Raw genomic sequence first — 26,501 nt, 5'->3', positions numbered from 1 at the left:
ATTGCATTATCAATGAAAGTGTAGTAAGAGGAAAACTTTTTCCCTTTCGTAATTTTGTGGTGGGTGTTAGCAAGAAAAAGTTTCATAAATGTTTGCAATTATACATAAAGTTTATTGTAGCTCACTAAGTGTTCTCATTCTCAAATACTGGCTCAGTATAGTCTACATATTTGCACATTGTAAGTTCTGCTGCCTCAAGTTCCTAACTAATTCCACTTACACTGTTAAACCTTTAACATATGATTGTACCTCTTAATGAGTAGATTATGACACCACTTTCAAATTTTAAACTGGATCAATAATTATACGAAATGCTGAAAATCAAATTTTGAAGCTGTTACATAGGCAGCCTGCCCTGCAACTCAGACAGTGCACAATGAGTGACGAACCACATACCATTTAGTAATATAGATACCTTTCTGCATAGTACACATTTCCATTGAAACAGTTTCTTCCAGAACAAGACATAAGTTGTTTATATCAAAGGGCTGTGACTAATACGATGTGAATTTGTGTGAATGAAATAGCTTGCTAGAAAATGACCTTATAATAAGAAACATTTGTGTTTAATGTCCTGTCAACATTGACGTCATTAGAGACAGAGCACAAGCTTGGATTAAGGAAGGATGGGGAAGGAAATTGGCCATGCCCTTTCAATGGAAGTATTCACCTTAAGTTATCTAGGCAAATCACAGAAAACCTGAGTCAGGATGGCCACATGGGGTTTTGATCCGACTTCCTCCTGATCTCGGTCCACTATGCTAACCAGCATGCTACCTCACTCAGTAATGATCTTATTAGCTATCTGATCTGAAGGAATAGCAGTGATATATAAAGATAGCTTGAAATTGTCATGATTATTTTGTTGCAGTCTACCAGTCATCTACAACAACACTTCTATTCCAGAAGGTTATTCAGAGTTACAAGTTAAACATCAAGAACAATGACTATCACATTACATCCAAATACCTTTGGCTTCTTGAATTCATTTGGTTTCATGCAGCGGACAAACCATGGATGACAACAACTCAAAGTATGCATTAAAGCTTCCAGTGATTTTCTGAACTGCACTGATAATGTAAGATTCCTTTTCCTAGTGTCATCTGTAAGCTTGAAGTCTTCAGCAAACAAAGTTTTCAGGAATTTGTTACTAGAAATATACACAACTTGCTTAAGATCAGCACTGAATGTATCACGATTCTTCTCAAGAAAACCTAAAAAAAATGAATGCCATATCACTATAAGAACTGTGTAAGCTACATGCTGTGAACAGAATTTTTTCTTTTCTTTTTTTAACATATTAACCACTATTTACAATTTAAGTATACACAGTTCAAACAAAATATAGTGTTTTCAATAAGAAAGGATCAAATGCTTACTTATTATAATATTAAATATAAGTTCAAACATACACAGAAGAGCCAAAGAAACTGGTATAGGCATGTGTATTCAAATTCAGAGATATGTAAACAGGTAGAATACAGTGCTGTGGTCGGCAATGCCTATATAAGACAACAAGTGTCTGGCACAGTTGTTAGATCGGTTGTGCTGCTACAATGGCAGGTTATCAAAATTTAATTGAGTCTGAATGTATATTATTAGTTGGCCCACAAGCGATGTGGCACAGCATCTCCGAGGTAGCGATGAAGTGGGGATTTTCCCAAACGACCATTTCACAAGTGTACAGTGACTATCAGGAATCTGGTAAAACATCAAACCTCTGACATCACTGCAAGAATGGGAGAAAAGACAACTGAAGAGAATCATTCAACATGACAAAAGTGGAACCATTCTGGATATTTGCTGCAGATTTCAATGCTAAGCCATCAATAAGTGTCAGCATGCCAACTATTTGATGAAACATCACTGATATGGGTTTTCAGAGCCAAAGGCCCACTTGTGTACCCTTGATGACTGCATGACACAAATCTTTATGCCCACCTGGGCCTGTCAACACTGACAATGGACTGTTGATGACTGGAAACATGTTGCCTGGTCACACGAGACTAACTTCAAATTGTATCGAGCAGATGGATGTGTACAGGTATGGAGACAACCTCATGAATCCGTGGACCCTGCATGTCAGCAAGGGGACTGTTCAAGCTGGTGGAGGCTCTGTAAAGGTGTAGGGCATGTGCAGTTGGAGTGATATGGGATTCCTGGTACATCTAGATATGACTCTGACAGGTGACACGCACATAAGCATCCTGTCTGATTACCTGCATCCATTCATGTCCATTGTCCATCCGACAGACTTGGGCAATTCCAGCAGGACAATGTGACACCCCACACATCCAGAATTGCTACGGAGTGGCTCCAGAAGCACTCTTCTGAGTTTAAATACTTTCGTTGGCCACAAAACTCCCCAGACATGAACACTATTGAGCAAATCTGGGATGCCTTTCAATGTACTGTTCAGAAGAGATCTCCACCCCTCATACTCTTACAGATTTATGGACAGTCCTGCAAGATTCATGGTGTCAATTCCCTCCAGCACTAGTTCAGTGCAATTCCATGCCACATCATGTTGTGGCACTTTTGCATGCTCGTGGCAGCCCTACATGATATTAGGCAGGTGGACCAATTTCTTAGGCTCTTCAGTGTAATAAAGTATATTACAGTACAGCTGAACAAATAAACTGACCATAATGCACAAATATTGCTAACAATTGAAAATAACTGATATTGTGAGTGATATACAACAGCACCAAAATAACAAAAAAGAGGTACATGAGAAAATTAGGGTACACTAGTGTCACAAAACAGCTTAAATTGCAAAAATTAAACAAGGCTCCAGTGTCCAATGGGATTCCTGTCAGATACTGTACAGAATTTGCAGATGACTTCGCTCTCATTTTAACAATAGTGTACCACAGATCCCTCAAATAAAAAATTGTGCTCCGTGGTTGGAAGAAAGCACAGATCAGACACATCTACAAGAAAGGTATCTGAGTTCAAACTTAATATTGTATAGAACAGAATGACCTCCTCGACAGCAATAAGCGGGGAGTCTAGTCATGCAAAACCCAATCCAGACATTTATGACATGACATCCTGAAAATGATGGATCAAGGCAAAAAGGTGGATCCAGTATATTTTTTACTCCCAAAAAACACTAACAAAAGTGCAGTTATATAGAGATACAAATGAAATTTATAACTGGAATGAAAATTTCTTAGTAGACAGGATGCATCATGTTATCTTCAATGGACAGCCACTAAAGGATGCAGAAGTAAAGTCAGGCAAATCCTGTGCTAATGTCTTGGCATCCTTATTGTTTGTGTTGAATATCAAAGCCCTAACATTATGCAGATGATGTACTTATGTATAATAAATGTTGTAGGAAAGTTCTTGCAGAATGTAAATACTTTGGGATTAAAGGAGAGCACTTACTGAAAAGCAGAAGCATTGGGTTGTTGATAGGCACTTTCAAAAGAAAGAAAACTTGTTAACTTTCAGAGTTATCATTTGATGAGCTAAAGCAAAAAACAAACACACACACACACACACACACACACACACACACACACACACACACACACACACACACACACACGCGCGCGTGCCTATGCCCTTACACTGTGCTGGCTGGACTAACACTGTACTTCGGCAGGTGGACTGGTTGTGGTGGGGGTGGTGTTAGGTAGGGTGGGTAAAGGGAGAGGGAGGAGAGAGGCAGGAAGAGGGATTGGAAGTGAGCGGCTAGTGGCTCGGAGGGAGACAGCCAGCTTGCCAACTAGGAATGTGGGAGGGAGGGGTGGCTGTTGCATGGGCTAGGCATGTGAAGCACAGTTGTCAGAAACGGTGAGGAGCAGTGCACACTGAAGGAGGTGTGGGAATGTGAACTGGGAGGGAGTGTCAGGATAGAGGAAGGGGAAACTGTCAGGTGAAGTTTACATGGACAGTGGGTTACCTGAGATTGAAGTCAGGACAATTACTGGAGCAGAGAATGTGTTGTAAGGCTACATCCCATTTCCGTAGTTCAGAGAAGCTGGTGGTGGAAGCAAAGATCCATATGTCCTAGTATGTAAAGCAGGCACTGAAATTGATAATGTTATGCTCAGATGCATATTGTGCCACTTTGTGATCAACTTTATTCTTGGCAACAGTTTGGCAGTGGCCATTCATTCTGGTTGATAACTGGTTGGTAGTCATACCAACATACAAATATGTGCACTGTTTGCAGCAGAGTTGGTATATGACATTGTTGCTTTCACAGGTGGCCCAACCTCTGATGGAGTAGCATAACACTGTGACAGGATTGGAATACGAGGTGCTGGGTGGGTGGATAGGGCAGCTCTTGCACCTTGGTCCCTGTGGCACATGGACGGACTAGCATGTTGTGTAGGTAGGGTGAGAGATGGAATACCACTTTATAACAATGAAAATAATCAATTTTTGACAATATAATGTACTTAGGTAGGTAAAAAAAAAATCTGTCAAAAAGCGGCAGCAGAAGAACACACAGGTTAGAAAAGATTTTTTTTGAAGGTTTGGGAATGATCTTGGGGTAGGATGTGCCTCATTTCATGGCAGGATGAGCCTTGACAGTGAATTTGCCTCACTTGTTCCAGTCCAGCATGATAATGGGTGACAAGGAGAGTGCTCCTTCGTATCTGATTCTCGAGGGTGGTGGGAGGATTGGGGATGTGTGAGAATATGGCACAGGAAATCTGTTTGTGGACTAGGTTTGGATGGGGGAAAGGGGGGGGGGGGAGGGAATGTGTATTACCTGCCTATGAAGATCTTCATGAGGCCTTCAGCATATTGGGCAAGGGATTTCTTGTCACAATAGACACATCACACACAGGAGGTTAGGCTTTATGGCAGGGATTTTTTGGTGTGGTAGGGATGGCAGTTGTTGAAATGACAGTACTGTTGATGGCCACAGGGTTTAATGAGATTGTGAAGGGACCTGTATGGGGTGTCACAGCCCTGTCCTCACACCCTCCAGTCAGCAGTTTCCCCTTCTTCTGCCCTGTCAACCCACCCCATGTGCTGCTCCCCACTGGTATCTATAATTATGCATTATGTGCCGAGCCCATGTACCTGTCACCCTTCTCTCCAGCATTCCTAGTCAGCAAACTGGCTGCCTCCCTCTTACCTACTAGCCACTCACCTCCAGTGTCTCTCCTTGCCTCCTGCCTCCCTCTCTCTCTACCAACCCTACTCAACACTATCCTCACTACCCCACCACAACCATTCCACCTGTCAAAATACTGTGTTGGTCCAACTAACATCATATAGGGCATGCGTGCAAGTGCGTGCGTACGTGTGTGTGTGTGTGTGTGTGTGTGTGTGTGTGTGTGTGTGTGTGTGTGTGTACTTTTTTTACTCTAACTCACTGGGTATGAAACTGCAGCCTAGAGGCCGCATTTGGCTCGAATGAAGTATTTGTATGGCTTGCGGTTCTCAGCCATGTTTTATAATAATATGCATCTAACAACTAATAGCTAAATCCAAAAACTTCAACTAATGTTATGAGCTTTTTAAGAGTGTAATTTTTCTGCTCAGAATCAAATAAAAATTCAAAGACAGTAAGACGTGCTTAGTTTTAACCAACGGTGGCGAATTCAGCCATGAGTTAAGTAAAGTTGGTTGCTTACCTCAGGGGCTGACAGATAGGAAGTGCAGCGACTTTGGGGTTAGATGATGAGAGAGGGGGAATGTTTTCTTGTTTTTCTTCCAGTACTGACAACACACAGTTGTGAACTGCTATGTCATAAATTTTGAAACAGAAGCAACACTGATTTGTGAACATGCAATTAAGAGATGGTCATCTTCAAATGTGGCACATATTTTTACCAATGAACATGAAATTAAATTATGGCTGTTGTAATCCAACTCAATGAGTAGAAGAAACATGACATTAAAAATGTCAGTAAACATTTGTGATCATGTCTCATATTGCATAATGCATTTAAATCATATTGTATAATGTATTTAAATAAGCACAATCACTGTTATTAATCAAATAATCATCCATTCATAGAGAAAACACAACACTTCATTAGACAATTACAGTGTCATAACTTTGGGGCCAGTAAGGGTGGCAGCAAACTGAAAGAGACAACAGACGACAGAAGACAAATGGTGCAAACTTTTAATGATCAGTACCTGCGTCCGGCACTTATCATGCATTTACTATAGCTAGTTAGTCTACTGGGAGCTCATAACATACAAATTTATGTAGGTCACCAAATAATAATACATACCTCAAAAAAAGTTTTGCATCATCCCGGTTACCAGAACTTCTGAACATAGCTATTGAATGTGGATATTGTATCACAGACACAGTCCTTTTGACTGTTCAGAGATGTCACTAAACCAGCCGAAACATGTAAACAATCATGCATGAGCAGCACATATTAGACGGAGGAGTCCGAAAGCCGATCAGTTCGAGTCATTCCACCAGAAAAGAGGTAAAAGACTCATGTTTCATTTAGTTCAATCATGCCTAGATGGTCAACACCATGGTTTGATTGTGTCCACATTGTTACTTTGTGCCAGGAAAGACTCTCAACTAGGGAAGTGTCAAGGTGTCTCAGAGTGAACCAGCGATGTTGTTGGGACATGTACGATATACAGAGAGACAGGAACTGTCGATGACATGTCTCGCTCAGGCCGCCCAAGGACTACTACTGCAGTGGATGACCGCTACCTCCATGTTGAATAACACTTTTAGTGCAGCCACCGGATGTCATGTTACGATTCAAACTGTGCACAATACACTGCATGATGCGCAACTTCACTCCCGACATCCATGGCGAGATCCATCTTTGCAACCACAACACCATGGCGCATGGTAAAGATGGGCCCAACAACATGCCGAGTGGTCTGCTCAGGATTGGCATCATGTTCTCTTCACCAATGAGCGTTGCATATGCCTTCAACCAGACAATCGTCAGAGACATGTTTGGAGGCAACCTGGTCAGGCTGAATGCCTTAGACATACTGTCCAGCAAGTGCAGCAAGGTGGAGGTTCCCTACTGTTTTGTGGTGGCATTACGTGGGGCTGACATATGCTGCTGGTGGTCATGGAAGGCACTGTAACGGCAGTACAATACATGAATGCCATCCTCCGACCAATAGTGCAACCATATTGGCAGCATACTGGCGAGGCATTCGTCTTCATGGACGACAATTTGCACCCCCATTGTACACATCTTTTGACTGACTTCCTTCAGGGTAATGACATCACTTGACTAGAGTGGCCAACATGTTCTCCAGACATGAACCCTATCGAACATGCCTAGGATAGATTGGAAAGGGCTGTTTATAGATGACGTGACCCATCAGCTACTCTGAGGGATCTATGCCGAATTTCCATTGAGGAATGGGACAATCTGGACCAACAGTGCCTTGATGAACTTGTGGATAGTATGCCACAATGAATACAGGCATGCATCAATGCAAGAGGTCATGCTACTAGGTATTAAAGGTATCAGTGTATCAGCAATGTGGACCACCACCTCTGAAGGTCTCGCTGTATGGTGGTACAGCATTCAATGTGTGGTTTTCATGAGCAATGAAAAGGGCGGAAATGATGTTTATGTTGATCTCTATTCCAATTTTCTGTACAGGTTCTGGAACTCTCGGAACCAAGGTGATGCAAAACTTTTTTTGACGTGTGTATATGCAGTCCAAGGTGCCAAGCTACAATGTCAGGATTGGCTCTTGAGCAAAAAGGTGCTCAATGCGTCTGCTTTTTGGTGATGTTAAAATATTATCTGAAAAAAGTTGCATAAAATATTCAGTCAGACCATAATATGGTTTCAAAGCAGTGTACAGGTTGGAAAGTTGCTTTAAATAGTCAAAAATGTTTACTGAATACTTCACAAAGTGCTGAAAAGTAGTATCTAATGGCTACAATATCAGTTAGTTGCAACTGGAATCAAGCAGACTTATAAAAATATTGGTTGTTAAAGTTTAAGAGAATATGAAATGTTTGTAAATCAGGTGACAGATTTCAGCTCATTGGCATAATACTTGGAAAATGCAGTTAGTCTGCAAAAGATACTGCTTAAAAAACTCTTGTGCATCCCATCCTATAAGATTGCTGTCAATTTTCTGAAACCCAAACCAAATAGGACTAAGAGAAGATACTGAATATACACCAAGATGGACAGAACAAAGTGTCACAGGTCATTTGCCATACTGGAGAGCATCACTGAAATCTTAACTCCAGACACCTGAAGATAAATGCCAACTAGCCTGCAAAAACCTACTCACATAGTCTCAAGAACAAGTATTAAGTGAAGAATCTCAGAAAACACTACTATCCCCCTCCATACTGCTTTCTTCAAAGACAAGATTAGACTGATTACAGAGTGTGCATAGAGAGACTTCATGAGCAAATGCAATGGGAAGAAACTCTGACATGTGGCACAATGTGAAGTACAAACAATGGAAAATTCAGGATGGAAACAATGTGAAGTACCCTCTGTCATGTATGTCATGATGGTTTTCAGAGTATGGGTGTATATATAGATGAGGCTGTGAACAAACAAATTTTTCACAATAGCATGGTCCAACTGAACCACAGTCATAACACACAATCTAGTGTTCCAGCTGGACATTGGATATAAAAGACACCAAAGGAGACACACAAAATCCTAGGAGTGCTATGTCAGGAGAGGCAGTGTTGGCTCTATTGATGCATCTTTGTCATTTGAAGGGATCTTTAGCTTCCCTGTCCTCACAACAGGTGGGCCATTCTCAATCTGGTACCTGAGTGGCATGCCCTCCTTCCCAAACGCATCTTTCTTTGCTCCCTGAGAAAGAACTAACATTTCCAAAAGGTAGGAACAGTTATTTTTTCTTTTAAATACATCTATAAAGAGTACTGGGAATTTTCCTAATGAATATAAGTGTTGACTTGTGTGTCTTCCATTAATTTTACAGATTTCTCAAAATTATTATTGTTTTGACAAAAAGTAAAATAATACTAAGAAAAATCATGACTGGAATGAGTTGTACTCTAATGTAATTACCATCTCCTTACCTACAGCTTTAAGTTTTGCTATGCTAGGTATTTTTTTTTTCCAATGAAGGAATAGTTTTTAAAGTTTCACAAGCTTTAAATCTATTTTCTCCTTTGTGTGTCCACTAATCATGTTTCTTTTGCTGTTTACTCAAGAGTCTCTTTTTCTCTTTTATTTGCTGAAGAGTTCTTATCTCAGAGGTCAAATTCAAACAGTGAAATTTCTTAATCTTTAGTTTTACACAGTAGAGTATTCTCATGCCAACCTCTGTAACATATCACTCACATGTTTCAAAATGATGTACAAGCTTTTTGGAGAACAATTACACCCTTATCAGTAGTAAAACAATGAGATATTGTCACTATTGATAGATAATTCCCTTTTTACTAATTTTTTGTATTGGTTTTACTATTTCTGGTTAATTAATTAAACGCAGCATCACCACTATTTTTTGGCATGGCTGAGTAATTGCCACTGCTGCAGGTAATGCAAAAGGCCATGGAAGAGGGTCACATCAGAGCTGGATTGACACAGTTTCAACAGGGGCTACCTGCTGATAAGCCAAGTACTTGCTCCAAGGCATCAGCTCAATTACTACATGCCACAAATGAGCAGAAGCACCAGAGACATGATAGCAATGATGTAACAGAGAGGCAGAGCCACTGTGGCCTGGATGACCTAGTAGCTTTCCATCCAAGCCAGGTTTGTTGTTGATTGTGTGATAGAAACTGATGCTGCAGCAGAACAAGGACAGGCCGAGTCTGTATAAATACTTATCATTTTTAGTCAAAGTTAGTGCAGACAATCAGGCAGCAGTCCCAAGAAGGCACCTACGATGCTCTACATGTCTACATTGATCAACATGTCACCACCTCCAGACCCTGCTGCTGCTAACTGCAGCCCTACTGCTTGTGCCAAGTCTGATGCTGTGGACTGTCTGATGCATCCTCCAATCAGCAGGCCACTTGGGGTCTGCTTCAGCTGCTGCCAGCCTCCTACCCTGGGAGTCAACTGTTTGAGCCCAGGGCTGAGCAGCCACTCAACTGTCATCGCTTTTGTGGGCAAACTCCTTGCTGCCTACCTCTGCTCGTGTGTGCAGACACTGACAGGCTGTCCCATCTATGCTGGTACCCCGGTATGATTTGGCGTGCCTCATCACATCGTGTCTGCTGCAGTTGGGAAGCCTTTAGTCTGCAGTGTGGGCAAATTGCATGCTACTGACTGTTGGTTCTGCATCCATGCAGGCTCACTGTCATCACCATTTTACAAGCTCCAAGGTGCTGTTGGTGGTAGCACCTCTTCACGGGCCACCTACAACTTGCGTCCTGGAGATGATGACTTCTCTAAGCAGTATCAAGACTGTTGTAGTTTACTGAGTAATAAATGACTGTACTAAGACTGGTATTTTCATATTAATATTTCAGATGACTACCAGGTATCCATCACTGTTCCATTGGTACTCCACCCACTGTGGAGTACCACCAGCTTCCTGACACTAACAATTCAGTTCCTCTACCCACCACAATAGTTATACACTCCCAGCCATTAAACAAAAATCAGCAAGAGTCTGTCAAATAGTCTGATCTATGTAGCCATTGAATAATATTTTCTGTTAATAATCTCCTACCTTCTTGTGAAATTGTTATTTGCTCTGTTTGTCGGTTTCTCTCTACTTAGTTTGAGTTCCTTAGTCTATGCAAGCTCTGTGTTTTCATTCTACCTTTAAGATTATTTGTTTCATCATCTAATACTACAAAATCATTCAGATTCACATTGCTGATATTTACTTTTGTGAATGGGACCAAGCTGATTATGAAATGTATTTGCAGTTGCAAATATGAACCACCTCCAGCTGTATAATAGAATTACAACAATGAAAATTTGTGCCGGACTGTGCCTCAAACCTGGATTCCCCTATTTACATGAGCAGTCACCTTAACCACTTTGGCTATCCATGTACAAAGCAAGGCCAGACCCAAACTACCATACATTGTCATCCATTAATTACATTGTCCTCCCATAAATTAGAGGTGCTGTGAAAGACATGAAATGTATTTGCACTTGCGAATATGAGCCACCTCTAACTACAAAGGAGGAAATCCTGGATCAGGTCCGATTCAAGCACAAATCTTCATTGTCATCACTCCATAATACAGCTACAGATGGTTCATATTTGCAACTGTGAATACATTTCATGTCTTTCATAGCAGCTGCAGTCACCAAAGTGCCTGTCCCTTTGGACATGCATGCATGTCTGAAGCAACATTGCACCTTTCTTCTTCACAGCAGGGCACTGCAATTTCACATTCATAAAGATGATTATATTTCCAGCTAAATTTCTAAAGACACTTTTGATGCATTTTTAAATCCATCAGTCCACATTTGCTATATTATTGTCCTGAACTCTGTGTTAGTATGGTATGTTATTCTCAGACACTACTCACATAGGCTTATGTACTTTTCATGGTTTAAACTCAATTCTGCACATGTTTAGTAAAACCTGACATAGATGACTGGAGATGTGTATGTAATCATTTATAGCACCTGCTGACATTATGTTCTCTTATAGTGTTATCATATGAGCTACTGAACTGTTTATTCTGTTGTGCAAAAGACAGGATACAATCAATGAATGCTTGCCTCCCTGGAAATCATGTAAATTGTTTGCATTCATCTCTCCAAATATGAAGACTGTTACAGTTTCATGTCCGGAGGTTAATTTCCATTTAACTCATCCAGTGTATTGTATCTGCCTGGGGTATACAGCTAAGTACAATATATGTGTATTGCAGGCTCTCCATGAGATTGCACATCAACAGCTCACATTGACATAACTCACTGAGCTGTTTCCCTCCTAGCTTTGCACAACTCAGGCTGCTTATGCCATAACCTTACTCAGTGCCTCTGCTGAAGGGTATTTAAGCTGCTGCCCAACTACGCATACTATGGGCTTCACACTGATCGCATCTGCAGCCCAGTGATCAGAGTTGCTTTTGCCACTGCCCTGTGCACCTGTCATCAATGCTATGCTGAACTTGCACGAGCAGCTCCCAGGTGCGATGCTTCGCTGGACTACCTCATGGCACCTTCCACTGATCGAATGTGTGCCACACTCTGAACAGGTGCTGATGCCCAATGTCACCTCGCTGGATCCTATGACCAATGTTCTTTGGTATCCTTCTCCTCCACCTCCTACTATAACATTATGGAATTTGTCATTGTAGGCACATTTCATGAAACATCAAGAACTGACTTTCCTGTTCATAATTATATAGTGCAGACTTTCATATGCAGAAACCATATTTTGAGTTCTGTTTCTTAGTTCAATAAACAGTTGTTATTCTTCCTTGCAAATTTCAATCATTGTTCATTGCACGGCTTGGCAATGGAACTAAACAGCAGTTTCAAGAAAACTTTACAATCTCCAATGCTCCAATGCTCTGACCTAGGTATGTGAGGAAATACTGTACTAATTCAGCCACTATCCATATGAATTATGAGCAACTCTTATACACATGAGCTATGACTAGCATGTTGCTGACCAGGGCATTTGAATAAATATTATTTTGGGCTAACACTGGCACAGCTGATGAGGACTTCATAATTTCTTATGAACATTTGGCAGTAAATTCTTATGAAAGCCATCTGCATACTTACAACACCTCTGCTACAGGTTACATCTCACATATATTGTGGACATCATTTGGGTAACAATGTGCTGGAAAGTAAGTCAGAACTGTAATCAGTGAGGTTTATAACTGAAACAGCAACCAGACAAGCAAGGTTTAATAAGGTTTATTTGGATCAAACCACGACCAGTTGAAACTTCTATGGTCAGAAATGTCGTTCTTAAAAAAATATTCTGGGGTATTATGCTGAGGTTGAATTAATTTCTTGGTGAAACCCAGTGTTTCATCCCATCTGCAGAGGACACCTTACAGAAGCTGCAAAAGTAGAATTTGCATAGTTATGTCAGTTACTAACACACTACTACAGTCAGCAGATGCTGCCCACATGTGATTTAATTAACACCAAGAAGAATTCCAGACAGTCCTATGTGGCATGGGTAGCAGCTGACTTGCAGGGGCTAGGATTAGATGTCACTTTGAGTGTAAAAAATGTAGCACATTCTATGCAGACCCTCTCATCTGTGATGTGGCGTGGCTGGCATGAGACAGGACAGTACAGACTAATGCACATTTCGATCCAACATTAGATGACGCAGCACAAATTGTAAAATCATAGGAGTGGATTGCTTTAGCACAGAATGTGTTTTTGAACTATTGATGGTCAAAATTGATGAGTCACATCAGGGGAACAGCTCCCCATTGGGACTATTCAAGCTTTAGTGAGCATGTTATTGAGTTGGTCAACTGAGTGTAACAACAGAGGCATTGTTCTGTCATCTCGACACTGACCAGCTACAGATGGAGGCCACAGCGGACCACTTTTGGTCACGGTAGCATGAATTTCCCAATGAGTTCCCAGCGGGTGCACACATTCTCCTTCCTGTACTCGACTCATGATTGCAGGCATGGCAGTCTTGTCCATATTGTTGGTCACTACATTAGAGGAGACAATTTCCCTTTTCCTTTGCAACTTGTCAAGCCTGCCAAACACTAGGACATTTAGAGGCTGCCTGCAGAAAATGGCGGAGAGCAGAGCCGTGGAACAATGTTCTAGTGTTCACAGTTATGTCCATAAACATGTCATCAGGCTTACAGCTGCATCATATTATGGTAGACTTGGAGGTAGCTGACTCTTGCACAAAGTTTCAATTAGTCACAGAGTCCTCAGCCAATCTGGCCAATCTAGATACTTATCACTAGCTAAGATGCCCCCCCCCCCTCCCAGCAATCTAGCGCCAACTAGTATCTTACAGTGGGCAACAGATTCCTTTGTGGCCAAATACAAAAGTGTGGAATGCCAGCTCATACTTTTGGTTGTAAATTCACAGTTGACAGAAAATATTTTCAGACTTGATGTTTTCGCTATTTGTGTAACTGAAGTAGTTGATAAAATTAATCTTGTCTCTCAGGTCATGCCATTTCAGAACTTGGAGGCATTGTAGCAGTCATTCAACCTACTTTTTGGTAAGGCTCTGGGTACAGCCACCAATTTTGAGGTACATGTTACAGTGAAACTGTCAGCAGTTCCTAAGTTCTGTCTAACCCAACCCATGCCGTATGCTATGTAAGATAAGGTGAAGATGGAACTTGACAGATGAGACAATCTTGGGCTGGAGTCACTGGTCATGATCCAGAAACAAGCATCAACTATATGGATGACATCTGAGTAACTGGCTCCACCAGAGAAAAGCATTTGTAAAATCTGCAAGCAGATTAGACAATGAGCTGCACTGCATGCTTGAGAAAGGAAGTTTTTTTTCTCCTTGAGGGTATGAGGGTTTTATGTAATTGGCATTTTTCTCTTAAAGTTCAGAATACAAAGTTCTTAGTGTCAATATTGCTATATATTAATAAGTAATCATGTCATTTGTTAATATTATGCCTTACCATAGGTTTCAGATAGCACACAGGCCTGGAGTTTTACATAGGATATGCTATGTTAGAGCTGATATTTTGTTTGTGTTGTATTGTTGTTTGATGTACTCTTTGTCAAAATGCAGCAGTTTGAGTTTACCAGCAAATGTTTTCATATCACATCACGTATGCCATGGAACACTGCACAGATGCTGAAGCAGCCTCTCAGAAAAGAAGAAATCGAGAATCAGCAAAGAAGAATGTTTACAAAAATTGTGTTCATGAAATGAGCTGCTAGTTTGTTTGAGTTGGACTCATATACCCACAGTGAATGTAAACTTGATAAAGCTCAGACAATACATGCAAACTGTTATACTATTCAGCAAAAATTCATTGGAAGTAGTTAGAAGGAAACGAAATTAATTCAAATAATACAATGGAAAATAGTTCAAGAATAATTTTTCACAATTTTGCCACCCAGAAGTCTCTCTCTCAAATGCAGTACTTAGGGCACATGTTAAGTAAGGGCAACATATTTCCAATGGTAGAGCATGTTGCAGCAATCAACAAATTGCCAGTTCCTAAGGACATTCTGTAGTTGCTATTGTTTTTATGGTAGGTAAATAACTTAATGAAATTGATTCTATGTGATGCTCAACTCTGTCATCCATCAAATGAGCTCTGAAAGAAAGGAGTAAAGTTCAAGTGGTTGGAGACATGTCAGTTGTAATTCCAAAAATTAAAGCAACACCTCCACTGCATTCCCTATTTGGCAATGCTCACTTCCTGTAAACCTTTAAATCTGGCCACAGGTGTGTCACAGTTTAGCATTGGTGCCATTCTCTCTCATAAAAGTCCTGATGGCTCATAATAGCCTACTGCATTTGCCTCAATGGCTTTGTCGGCACATGGCGAAACTACTCCCAGATCGAGAAGCAGCTACTCACCATCATATATGGTGTGAGAAAGTTCCATGTTTTGTTGTATGGTACTAAGTTCCACCTCCTTACAGAGTATAAGATGTTCATCTCTCTATTTGGTCCCTGGTACAAGCTCCACACCATAACAGCAAAGCATTTACAGCATTGGGGCTTATTTCTCAGTAGTTATTATTATGACACTCACTACCAGCCTACCTCCGAGCATGTGAATGCAGATGCTTTGAATCGGTTACCAGTGCATCCCTGAATGTGATTTTGACAAGTAGGATACAATTTGTTTTACACTATAACAGAATCTTCAGGGCACCCTCAATGAATTTCCGATGACAGCATGGGAAGTCACAGCAACCATGAGTGAAGATACACTCCTGTGCAGAACAATTACAGCAGTCTAGCAGGTATAGTCAGAACATTTTCATGTGCTGATATGTTTAACATTGTAGAAAGTGTATTATTGCTAGCTACAGAAGATCAGAATTGCTGAAGTGTTGTCCCACTGTCTGTGCAACAATACATACTACAGATGTTACTTGCATCCCACTGGGGGATATTTCACATGAAAGCAATGGTTCAGCGACATGTCTATTGGCCAGCAATTGATTATGTCATTGAGCTTGAAGTGCATACCTGTTCAGCGGGTGCCCCATCACAAAAATTTTCTCCATGCCCATTCCAAAGCACCCATGTGAAAGTGTTCATTTAGACTTTGCTCATCCCTTCTGAGGGGCCATGTAGCTGCTGGTGATAGACACCTTGTGTAATTTCCCACATGTTGCTCACACACTTCAATTCACACCCTAGCTGCCATTTTTGCTACTGAGGGAGCACAGCACTCCCTGGTCTCTGAAAATTGTTGCCAGTTGGTATCTGAGGATTTTGTGATATTCTGCTGCCAAAATGGATTCAGCACTTGACCACCACACCTTCCCATCTGCCATCAAATGTAGAGGTTGAGCAGTTGGTCAGTACATTCAAGTCTCACTTAAAACAGTCTCAGCAGTGCTTTAATAGGATGCCCTGTCCAAGTTTCTTGTGTTGTCTCAAGCAACCCTAATCAAAAGGTGTACAGGAAGGTGTCGTCGTTGAGTGACTGTAGGAGGATAGAAGATGACTTGGACAGGATTTGTGATTGGTGTAAAGAATGGCAGCTAACTCTAAATATAGATAAATGTAAATTAATGGAGATGAATAGGAAAAAGAATCCTGTAATGTTTGAATACTCCATTAGTAGTGTAGCACTTGACACAGTCATGTCGATTAAATATTTGGGCGTAACACTGCAGAGCAATATGAAGTGGGACAAGCATGTAATGGCAGTTGTGGGGAAGGCAGATAGTTGTCTTTGGTTCATTGGTAGAATTTTGGGAAGAAGTGGTTCATCTGTAAAGGAGACCGCTTATAAAACACTAAATATGACCTGTTCTTGAGTACTGCTTGAGTGTTTGGGATCCCTATCAGATCGGAGTGAGGGAGGACGTAGAAACAATTCAGAGGCGGACTGCTAGATTTGTTACTGGTAGGTTTGAACATCATGTGAGTGTTATGGAAATGCTTCAGGAACTAGGGTGGGAGTCTCTTGAGGAAAGGAGGTGTTCTTTTTGTGAATCGCTACTGAGGAAATTTAGAGAACCAGCATTTGAGGCCGACTGCGGTATAATTTTACTGCCGCCAACTTATATTTCATGGAAAGACCACAAAGATAAGATAAGAGAGATTAGGGCTCATACACAGGCATATAGGCAGTCATTTTTCTCTCGTTCTGTTTGGGAGTGGAACAGGGAGAGAAGATATTAGTTGTGGTATGAGGTACCCTCCGCCACGCACCGTATGGTGGATTGCGGAGTATATATGTAGATGCAGATGTAGATGAAGTCTGGCAGAGGCACTACACAGTTATCAGCAAGGTGGTATGTTTGAGCTGTCACATCCCGTGCCTTATGCAGTCTGTCCCATGATATCATCCATCTGGGCACACATGTTTCTGCAGCCATCCAGCTGGCTACAAGGAACTGTGATGGGAAATAAAGCACAACAACTTTATATTGTGACAGTGAGTCAGCAGCATCTGACACACCTTGTGAACGAATTACACCTATGTCAAACTGAGTACCGCAAGCTATGGCACACAGGGAGCCTTAGCACAGGTGAGAGGGACCACTGAACCCTCATTCCCAGCACCCAGTGACACCCACAGCCACCCATGTTTAGCTCACATCACAATTGCACCCTTTCCAGAAGACACCCCTCACCAAGAAGAATTGCTTGCCAAGTGAGTATCTGATGGAACTAGAGCACTTCCCTTCATCTATGACTCAACCTGCAGATAGTATCAACCCTACTCATCGATTCTCTACCATTAGTCTCTAGTGGAAAATCAGCCTGTCACTGCCCCCAGCATTGCCCCTGATGTCCCAGTGTCCAAGCAGAGTGCTCTTAGGCAGAACTGCTGATGGAGATCTCTGCTGCCATTTATCCATTGACTCCATGACCGTGGCAGAGGTTGAGGCATTTTCTGCCCTACATGCCTCATAAAGAGAGTGAGGGATTTGGTACCCTCACCACACTCTTCTTAGTTGGATAAGGAGTTGTTCGCAGTTGAGAGTCAAAGTGATCCACAACTCAGCTGTAAGCAGTGGGAGTGTCACACAAACTGGGCAGTGCCTTTGGTACCATAGGTTTCTCGATGCAACTTTGTGGACTCTAACCTTAGTCACATGCTAGCTTCAGCCCAAATTCTTGTTGACTAGGCTTATGCTCATTGCATTTCATTTGTGACTTTTTTGTACTGTCACACTCAGGTAATTCTGTAATTGTCCGTGAAATATCTTTCACACTCTTTGCTTACTGGTTACAACAACACTTGGTGTTTATCATGGCATCATGCATTGTGGTACTCTGCACTCATTCTGGGTATGTTACAGGATGCAAACATCTCATTGCATGAGATGTAAGACATCATTTATGGTACTTCACCACCTTTTATTAATAGTTGACATCATCATGCTGAGCACCAAATTAAAAAGTGTACTGTGAGATCAATCTACAATATCTACAAAGTACAATTTTGGAATGCCTGCACCTGAGCCAGTGGGAGATGAGCTTCATGAAGGATCTTGTTTAGCAACATGTATGTTGGTTATAGATCAATAGGGACATGGAACACATGATCCATGATGTGGTAAATGCATACAAAAAACCAGTCCTGACCTCCACAGAGTTTTGCCCCCTGGTCAACAGTCCTTAAACTATGGGATGGTGTGTGCATGGTCTCCACAAGCCCATCCTTTACATAAATGTGATTTCAGAGGTGGACATTGTTCACAACTGCCTATAATTTATATATATGTTGTCCACCAACACTGAGGCCATCCTCAGGGCACTAACCAAGTTCTTGGATATAGAAGCCAATGGCAAACAATTGTGACAGTGGTGTCAAGTCTTATTACTGTTATTCAAATAGTTCTACTATGATTGAAAAGCCAAACAACACTTTATGGTGACACCATTCCACCCAAAGTCAATGGCAAAGCTGAACTAGTGATCATGATGACCTATAAGCAACTTATGTGGATGGTCACAGGTGAAATGAAACTTCCTGTCAGTTTATAACAATGTGCTAGAGGAAGGCTCAATACAAGAACCTTCCAAACAGCGTGCTAGAGGAAGGCTCAAAACAAGAGCCTTCCCTTTTGCAGAATATGCTCTTACCTGGTGAGCTATCCAAGTACAACTCACAACTTGTCTTCGCATTTTCAGTTTGTAAAGTAGGAGATAAGTACTGGAAGAATTATCATTGTGAGGGCACATCATGAAACACGTCAGAATAGCTCAGTTGGTAACACCATCACACATGAAAGACACAGTTCTTGAATCAAACCAAATCCCATATACAATTTTAAACAGCCACAAGGTTTCAAAAAGACACACTCCATTGCATAATAAAGGTTCATTCTGGCATGGAAGAAATGCCCACAGATGCAGAGCTGGCACTAGTCTAGAGTACATAGGCAAGGGCAGTAACATGTTTAAGATTTTATCCAAGCTTTGTGACTGGTCACACAATATACATAGCCACTGCCACAGCTACTACTCTTTCCATTACAACCATCATTGCCACCTCTGCCTCTACTGCGTCTGTCACAACTGGAGTGGTCCCAACCACTGTATCCATTGGTAACATTGCTGACTCTGCCATCACCACTGCAACCACCTATGGTACTACTGCACTGACAGCTAGTTTCTTGGTGGCCCAACCAACACCAATGCAATATCTCAAATAGCTCACACTGACATGGCTCCTTCAGTTTCTCCTGCCATCACCATTAGACTTCAGAAATATTAATACTGTCACCACCTGCTGTAGTGTAAATGACACAAAACTAATAGTTATCATCTGTACTCTTCAGCTAAAGATGGAAGTGACTTGGTGTCTCCATTGGACAGTTTTAACGCTGAGATCATACTAGAATCAATGGTGACATTCTCCATTCAAAAAACACAGCTCACTACTGGCAGCACAACATTTATCAGTGATGGGAAACTGTCTGGCCTGAGTCTGCATGTGTTGCTACACTACCTCAGCTTGGGCATTAGTTTGTTGTTGACCAGCACTTTTCAATAGATGTTATTTGAAATGCTACTTGTACAGTGGGTGATGTTTTTCTGATTTCCCAGGAACTTATCTTGGTACATTCTTAAGAGGGGCATTTGTGTTGTCTATGGGATAACATGTTTGCTCTCAGATGACAAGATCTTCATAAATTGAGTACTGAACTCCAGGACTTATTTAAATGGAAACTTTAATCCCTGTTTATTAGGTTTTATGACACCTTTATTTCAATATGCATGCATTTCATGCAAATTTGGCATGTCTTAGATGTGATAGCCTATTAGAACAGTCAATGAGAGAGAAAAGGAACATCAGTGACATATCCAATGAAGGCAACTAAGCAAGTTAGCTGTTGCTGAGCACTGCTTCAAATGTAATCATGAAATGAAATATGATGAGACCAGTATCAAGGTGCAAAGTTTTTGGGATAGCATAATTAAGGAGTCTATCAAAATAGAGGCACTGGAAAACCTAATAACATGGAGAGAAGTTTCAATTTACACAATGTTTGGGGGTCTGGCACTCACTTTATTAAGATTTCACTGGCCTTTACAACCATCAGAGCTGGCAAATGCTGAAAGAATGTATGATTCATGGAATATCAGAACATCAAAGGGTGTAATGGCCACTGGGAGGCGAAACTAGCTATAAATGGTGGCACAAGATCAACAGGAGTTCACAGTCTGGTCCAAACAATGAGTACACACAACAGCAAAACTCACAGAACCTGAAGAAAATGACTAGGTCAGACATTGAATTATTGTACATAAAATGGAAAAAATTCAGCTGTACACCCAGAAGTACACCATCAACCAATTAATATTTTCATAGACTTTGTATGTTTTTCAAAATCAGCTATACAGTGAGATCATTATGTAATAGAAGCATTAAAACTACATTTTTCACAAAAAACGACACTTCACTCTCATGTGAGCATAAGTCTTCATCAGGTATACATGAACCAATCCTATCGTAGATATCTAAGTTATGCTTTAAAACATCCAAAATTATTGACATACTAAACACAGGGAAAACCAGTAATGGCCTAGAAAGTTATTGCCCAACAGCACTCCTGAGTATATGTTATAAACTGCTCAAAACTGTTACATACAGCAGAACATACAAACACATTGACACAGTTATGCCTCCAGAACAAGCTTGCTTTAGAGTTAACCTCTGTTGTTGCAAACAAGTCCTAGTGTACACTGTACACTGTACAGTGAAACAGAATTCCAGAAAGTCGTAAAACCAGAATTTGTCTTTGTGGGACTTGACTGCTGCTTGCAGCATGGTGTGGCTAGAGGAACTCATGCTGAAACTAGAGCAAATTATTACTTGCTCAAAACTTACCAGATTTGGGAGAACAGAATAAAAAAATCAGTACTTCAGAGTCACTGTATTATGAAAAAACTAATAAGTCATTCTCTAGCACAAATAGACTACGATAAGGATCCATATGAGTTTCTCTTCTAAATAACTTTTTATTTTTATTTTTTAACTGCAAACAGCACATTTTAACTGTTAATCAACATACAGAGTATTAATAAGAGATACTATAAATTCATTATGTTAACAGAATGTGATAATCTACACTCACCATTAACATCATAATACACAGTCCCTGCAAAATGGTTCAAACCAAATACTTGTTCATGTTCTGAAATAGGTTTGAGAAAATATTTGTCACTGCCATGATTTCTGTGCACTTTATTTAACATGGTTTTATCAGTTCCCTGAAACAAACACAAAAGAAAAGTATGAAGCAAACAAGAAAAGAAAAAAAAATTCTAATTTTTTGATAATTTTAATGTATAAATAAATGGAGTGGCTTATTAAGGTGATTTCTTGGATTCTTTCCACAGGATAATAATCTATCAACATCTACTAGGATCAGTGAACATGAATGCATAACTGAACTAACTAAAACATTTTACATGGAGCAAAAAACCTTTGCACATCATATGAAAATTTCTCGAAGGAGTTCTGAACTAGTACAAGTGTTGTATCAACATTATGTATATTTAAGAGACTTTCATTTCAGAATGGAGATGGGTAATTTCATACACAATGATCCATGTCTGAGATAGACATGCACTCTAAATTTGACAACGTTTAATTATTTTGCTCATTTTGTGTGTCATGGTAATGACAGTAACGATGCATGCAAAGGTAAAAAAATAGACGTCTTAGAATTTTACAAATGGGTCAGGGCCTTACTAGCCTTGTCATATTAGCATGCATTTCAACACAGCAGTATTTGAGTTTTGCGAGCTACCAAACACTTTTTCCACTCTTTTAGGGATTTCTCTTTTAGCCAAATAGGCTTCAACAATGGGGGAAGGGCAGCATTTTAACAGTAATTTCTACATCAGCTTTTATGAATTCCAGTGCTATGTTGTCTAGGGCTGGAGCTATTGTATTTTTGGGCTTCTCAAAGCAAACTAATTTTGTACATTGTGGGACAACCAGCAGCAAGTCCACTTAGCGGAAGAACAACTGAAGAAAAGGACCCAGCATAATGGGGGAAAGATACAGACCTACAAACAGGAGTTTTGGCCTTATACCACATATTAATCCAAACATGATAGAAGCTGACGAAACATTACACCTGATGAAAGGAGTTCGTAAGACATGAACAAAAGCTCTTCTGCAAAGGATTTTGCAACAACCTAGAAACTCACGAAGTGGTGCCAACACATTGAGTAAACACAGCAGAAAAAGACTTGGATGCAAGAAGTATGACTGACTCTCAAATGAGATCCCTGTAGCAGTAGTGGAAGACTAGCACAGCCTCACATCTCTTATGCCAGGTAGTGAGAAAAGAAATACAGAATTTTAAGGCAACTAGAACTGTCAGACTGGAGGAGTCATGAATGTTTACATGATATGTCAGGACATAATAGGGACTGATGACAAAGAGATGTATTGATCTTTAGTACCAGTCTCCACCATCAGCTGGCCACACCAGGAAGAATGGACTTGGCCAATTTGGACTTATGCCACAGCCATCAAATGACAACCAGCATTTGACCAACGCAAATACTACCAACTCCTACACCAAGTATAGCACCTCAAAGGAGAACAGTCATTTGGAGGACAGAGGATAACATGCTGGTGTGCTTCCACTGTGGATGCCCTGGACAATGTAAGCTACTGCAGAAAAAAGGGGGAGAGTTTTTGACAATTAAGATGCTGCCAGACTTCAACCATGACAGCAGGTCTATTCATACCAGTCAAATGCAGACAATATTAGTCAACCTGTGGGATGAAGCCCATTACCATACCCTGTACGAGGTCACTCTCCAACACACCATAGCCATTATCCATCTCCACACATCGATATCAGCCACTCGACTAGCTGTCGACATCTAAGCAAGCCAATCATCTATGGTAGTGAGGCCACCACAGATGTAAAATCTCCATGGACAACAGTCAGCAAGATGTCAGGAAATTTCATTTATGTCAAACTGACAAACAGAACAGGGAGTTCTGTGCTCATAGTTAGCAAACCAAACCTAGTACATATCCACCGCAGTGCTCGGGGCCACAGCACAGTTGCGACAACTGAGGATGGCCATATGAGAGCCCAAAACCAGTCACGATAATAAAATAAGTGGTATTTTCAAACTCTAGCATCATTCTTCAGTCAAGATCATCAGTAAAATTGTGAATTTTTTCATTTATTACAAAAGGCTACTTAGGGTTGCAAAATAAGTCTACAGGACAGTAGTGCTCACAAGTATTGTAGGGGTCAAAGCGAACCTTGGATCACTGACGGTCATGAGCAGCCACAATGTATCCCAAAAGGAACATGTGCAGGAACAGCCAAAGCAGTCCTGGAAGGGCAGCTTAGTGTTATCAGCGAAGAATTGTGCTCCAATACCAAAACACAGGGAAGGAAGCTATCAAACTGCCAATAGAATTGAGGAACAATGTTGGTTGAGTGACAGACTTTCTGGCTGATTTCGATTTGCTTCCAAATCCAGATTCCCGGGGGGGGGGGGGGGGGGGGGGGGGGGGGGGGAAGACCAAGCAGCCTATTGTAAAACACTGTAACAATGCACGGGGTAGTCCAGGAGGCATTGTAAACCATGTTAGCAGTTATGGGTAGATTCAGTTTTAGTGCAGATTCAGAGAAGTGCTTAAAAGGAAATAGCTCACAATTCAAAGTTCAAGGTGACCTACTGTACAACTAAGAAAGAGTGCTTTGCAGTTGTTTGGTCCATCAATAAGTTCTGACCGTATTTATTTGGCAAAGCATTCACCGCAGTGATAGACCGCCATTCCCTATGCTGGCTGACAAGTCTGAAGGCTCTGTTGGATTGATTGGAAAGATGGGCACTGAGGTTTCAGGTGTATGATGGAACCATAGTATACAGAACAGATGCAAACACAAGGATGCTGACTGTCTTTTAAGGAATCCTTTGGTTGAACACAGCAGCATGGATAAATCTCAGTCCCCACTGCATTAAATGCCATTGCTGTTGAACAGACAGAAGGTCCAGCATTGCCAAAAACCATAAAAACCTTGAAGAATGAGGAACCAACCAAAGGAGGATTCCAAGTAATAAACAGAACACTGTATAAGAGGAACTATGATCCGATGGGGTAGAAATGTTTGATCTTCATCCTAGTTCATATGCAAGCAGCAATCCTGGAGCATTTTCATCAGACACAGGTACCACAGGCCAGGTCTCTACTGGCTCATGTGTGCCACTGTAAGAAATGCCAGGGTTGGATGCACATGTTGCAGTTACCTCTGGAGCACCTGGTACTCAGTTTGCCTGTGACAGTGACATTCCACTGAACTGGAACACACCTCTTGGAGAGGTTTCTGAAGATGACAAATGAGAATTGATGGATCTGGACTGACTACCTCACTCATTATGCTGTCACTGAAGCTGTGCAGTCTGCCAAAGCTCCAGAAATTGGAAAGTTCCTTGCAGACAATGTCATTTTGAAGTGCAGAGCACCCGATGTGATGACCTCCAACTGAGGATAAGTTTCATAGTTGAGACTAGTATCAGAGGTAATTTCAAGTTGCAATGCCACCCACAGGATGACAACTGCATACCACCCACAGACAAATACTGTCACAGATTGCTTTAATAAGATGTTAGCAGATACACTCTTAAAATACACTGATGTCAAACAGGGAGACTGGGGAACAGCACTGCCATCATGACACTCACATACAACACAGCAAAGCATAACATGACAGGATTCACAATATTCTCCCTGTTTCAAAGTTGCAAGGCTGAAACAACAATAGATACACTGTTCCTGTTTCAACTAGGCAACCCTCAGGATAATTACACGAAGCACCTCATCACTAGGACTGAACAAGCAAGGCAGCAGGTTCACATACAGACACTGAATGCCCAGGAGATAGACAGTGAGTGCTATAATGCCAAGCACCAGTTAGTTACGTACAGCTCAAGAGACTTGGTATGGATTTTTATGCCTGTGAGAAAAGTGAGAGTTAGTAATGTGCTACTTTGGACCATATCATATCCTCTGTTCTTTTTTGGACATAACAAATGAGGTCAAGAATAATGATCCTTCATCAAGAAGACAAAAGTGCAGAAACCACATCTGTGTCCTCTGTAAGAAGCCCTACTACAGTCCAGAGGCACAGATCAGTGACTGGAGGTTCATGGAAACTAAAGCCCCATTAGACAATTGCAAAGCTTTGACAGAAGGGGCCAACTTTGATGCTTATCATAGTGAAGAGGAAATACCAACATGAACAGAATGTAAGGATAGCCAGTGCCACCATACAGAGGACCATTGACAAGATCTTGATCCAGATTACTACAGTTTGCTTCAATGAGAACTTCTGAAACAGCAGGTCACTGTTTCTTCAAGAGAGGGAGCAATGACACAAGCTGTGCTGCATGCAGAGTGGCATAGTGGTTGACATCGCTACACTCAGGGTGGACTACAACCCTGTCTCACAAACTTCTCAACTACTTTTTCTCCTTCATGTCCTTCAGCTATGGTAGTGCCACTCTGGTTTTTGTATAAGTTGTAGATAACCTTTTGCTGCTTGTATTTTATTCCTGTTACCACCAAAACTTCAAAGAGCATATTCCAGAGGACATTGTTATAAGCTTTCTCTAAATTTATAAATTCTGTAAACAAAGGTTTGTCTTTATTTTGAAATAAGCGTTAACACATTGGAGGTGATGGATGTACTAGATACGTTCACTGTGTTTCAACCATAAATTCCGACAGACGTATGTCATACCGTCTTCACTTCCGACTTATTTATTTGTGACTTAAGCACGTGTTTTACATTTGTAAGTGGTGTGACTAATTATTTTGCTTGTCAGAAGTGCATTGTTGATGGCTAGCACATGCCAGTCTCTCATGAATGGTACCAGTGTTATGTGAACTGCATGGGTGCTTGGAATATCGTTGAAGGTTGTTTTGTTCTTTATCAGCTGCCATGTTGTGCTATTGTGTGCATCCTTCTCACGTG

General features: G+C 41.0%; 1 protein-coding gene across 1 annotated transcript in view; it reads right to left on the bottom strand.

Moving 5' to 3' along the window:
* LOC126262482 (myosin-VIIa-like) overlaps positions 1–26,501 on the bottom strand; it is a 390,655-nt gene that overhangs the window by 262,772 nt on the left and 101,382 nt on the right. Inside the window, exons 11-12 of the mRNA XM_049959145.1 lie at positions 21,615–21,750; positions 970–1,214 (exon numbers count right to left, since the gene is read on the bottom strand). Coding sequence (XP_049815102.1) covers positions 970–1,214; positions 21,615–21,750 — 381 coding nt within the window. The remainder of the gene's footprint in view (positions 1–969; positions 1,215–21,614; positions 21,751–26,501) is intronic.

The sequence above is a fragment of the Schistocerca nitens genome, chromosome 6 (genome assembly GCF_023898315.1).
Source record: "Schistocerca nitens isolate TAMUIC-IGC-003100 chromosome 6, iqSchNite1.1, whole genome shotgun sequence".
NCBI classification, from domain to species: Eukaryota; Metazoa; Arthropoda; class Insecta; order Orthoptera; family Acrididae; genus Schistocerca; species Schistocerca nitens.
This window is presented reverse-complemented; position numbering and strand designations above follow the sequence as displayed.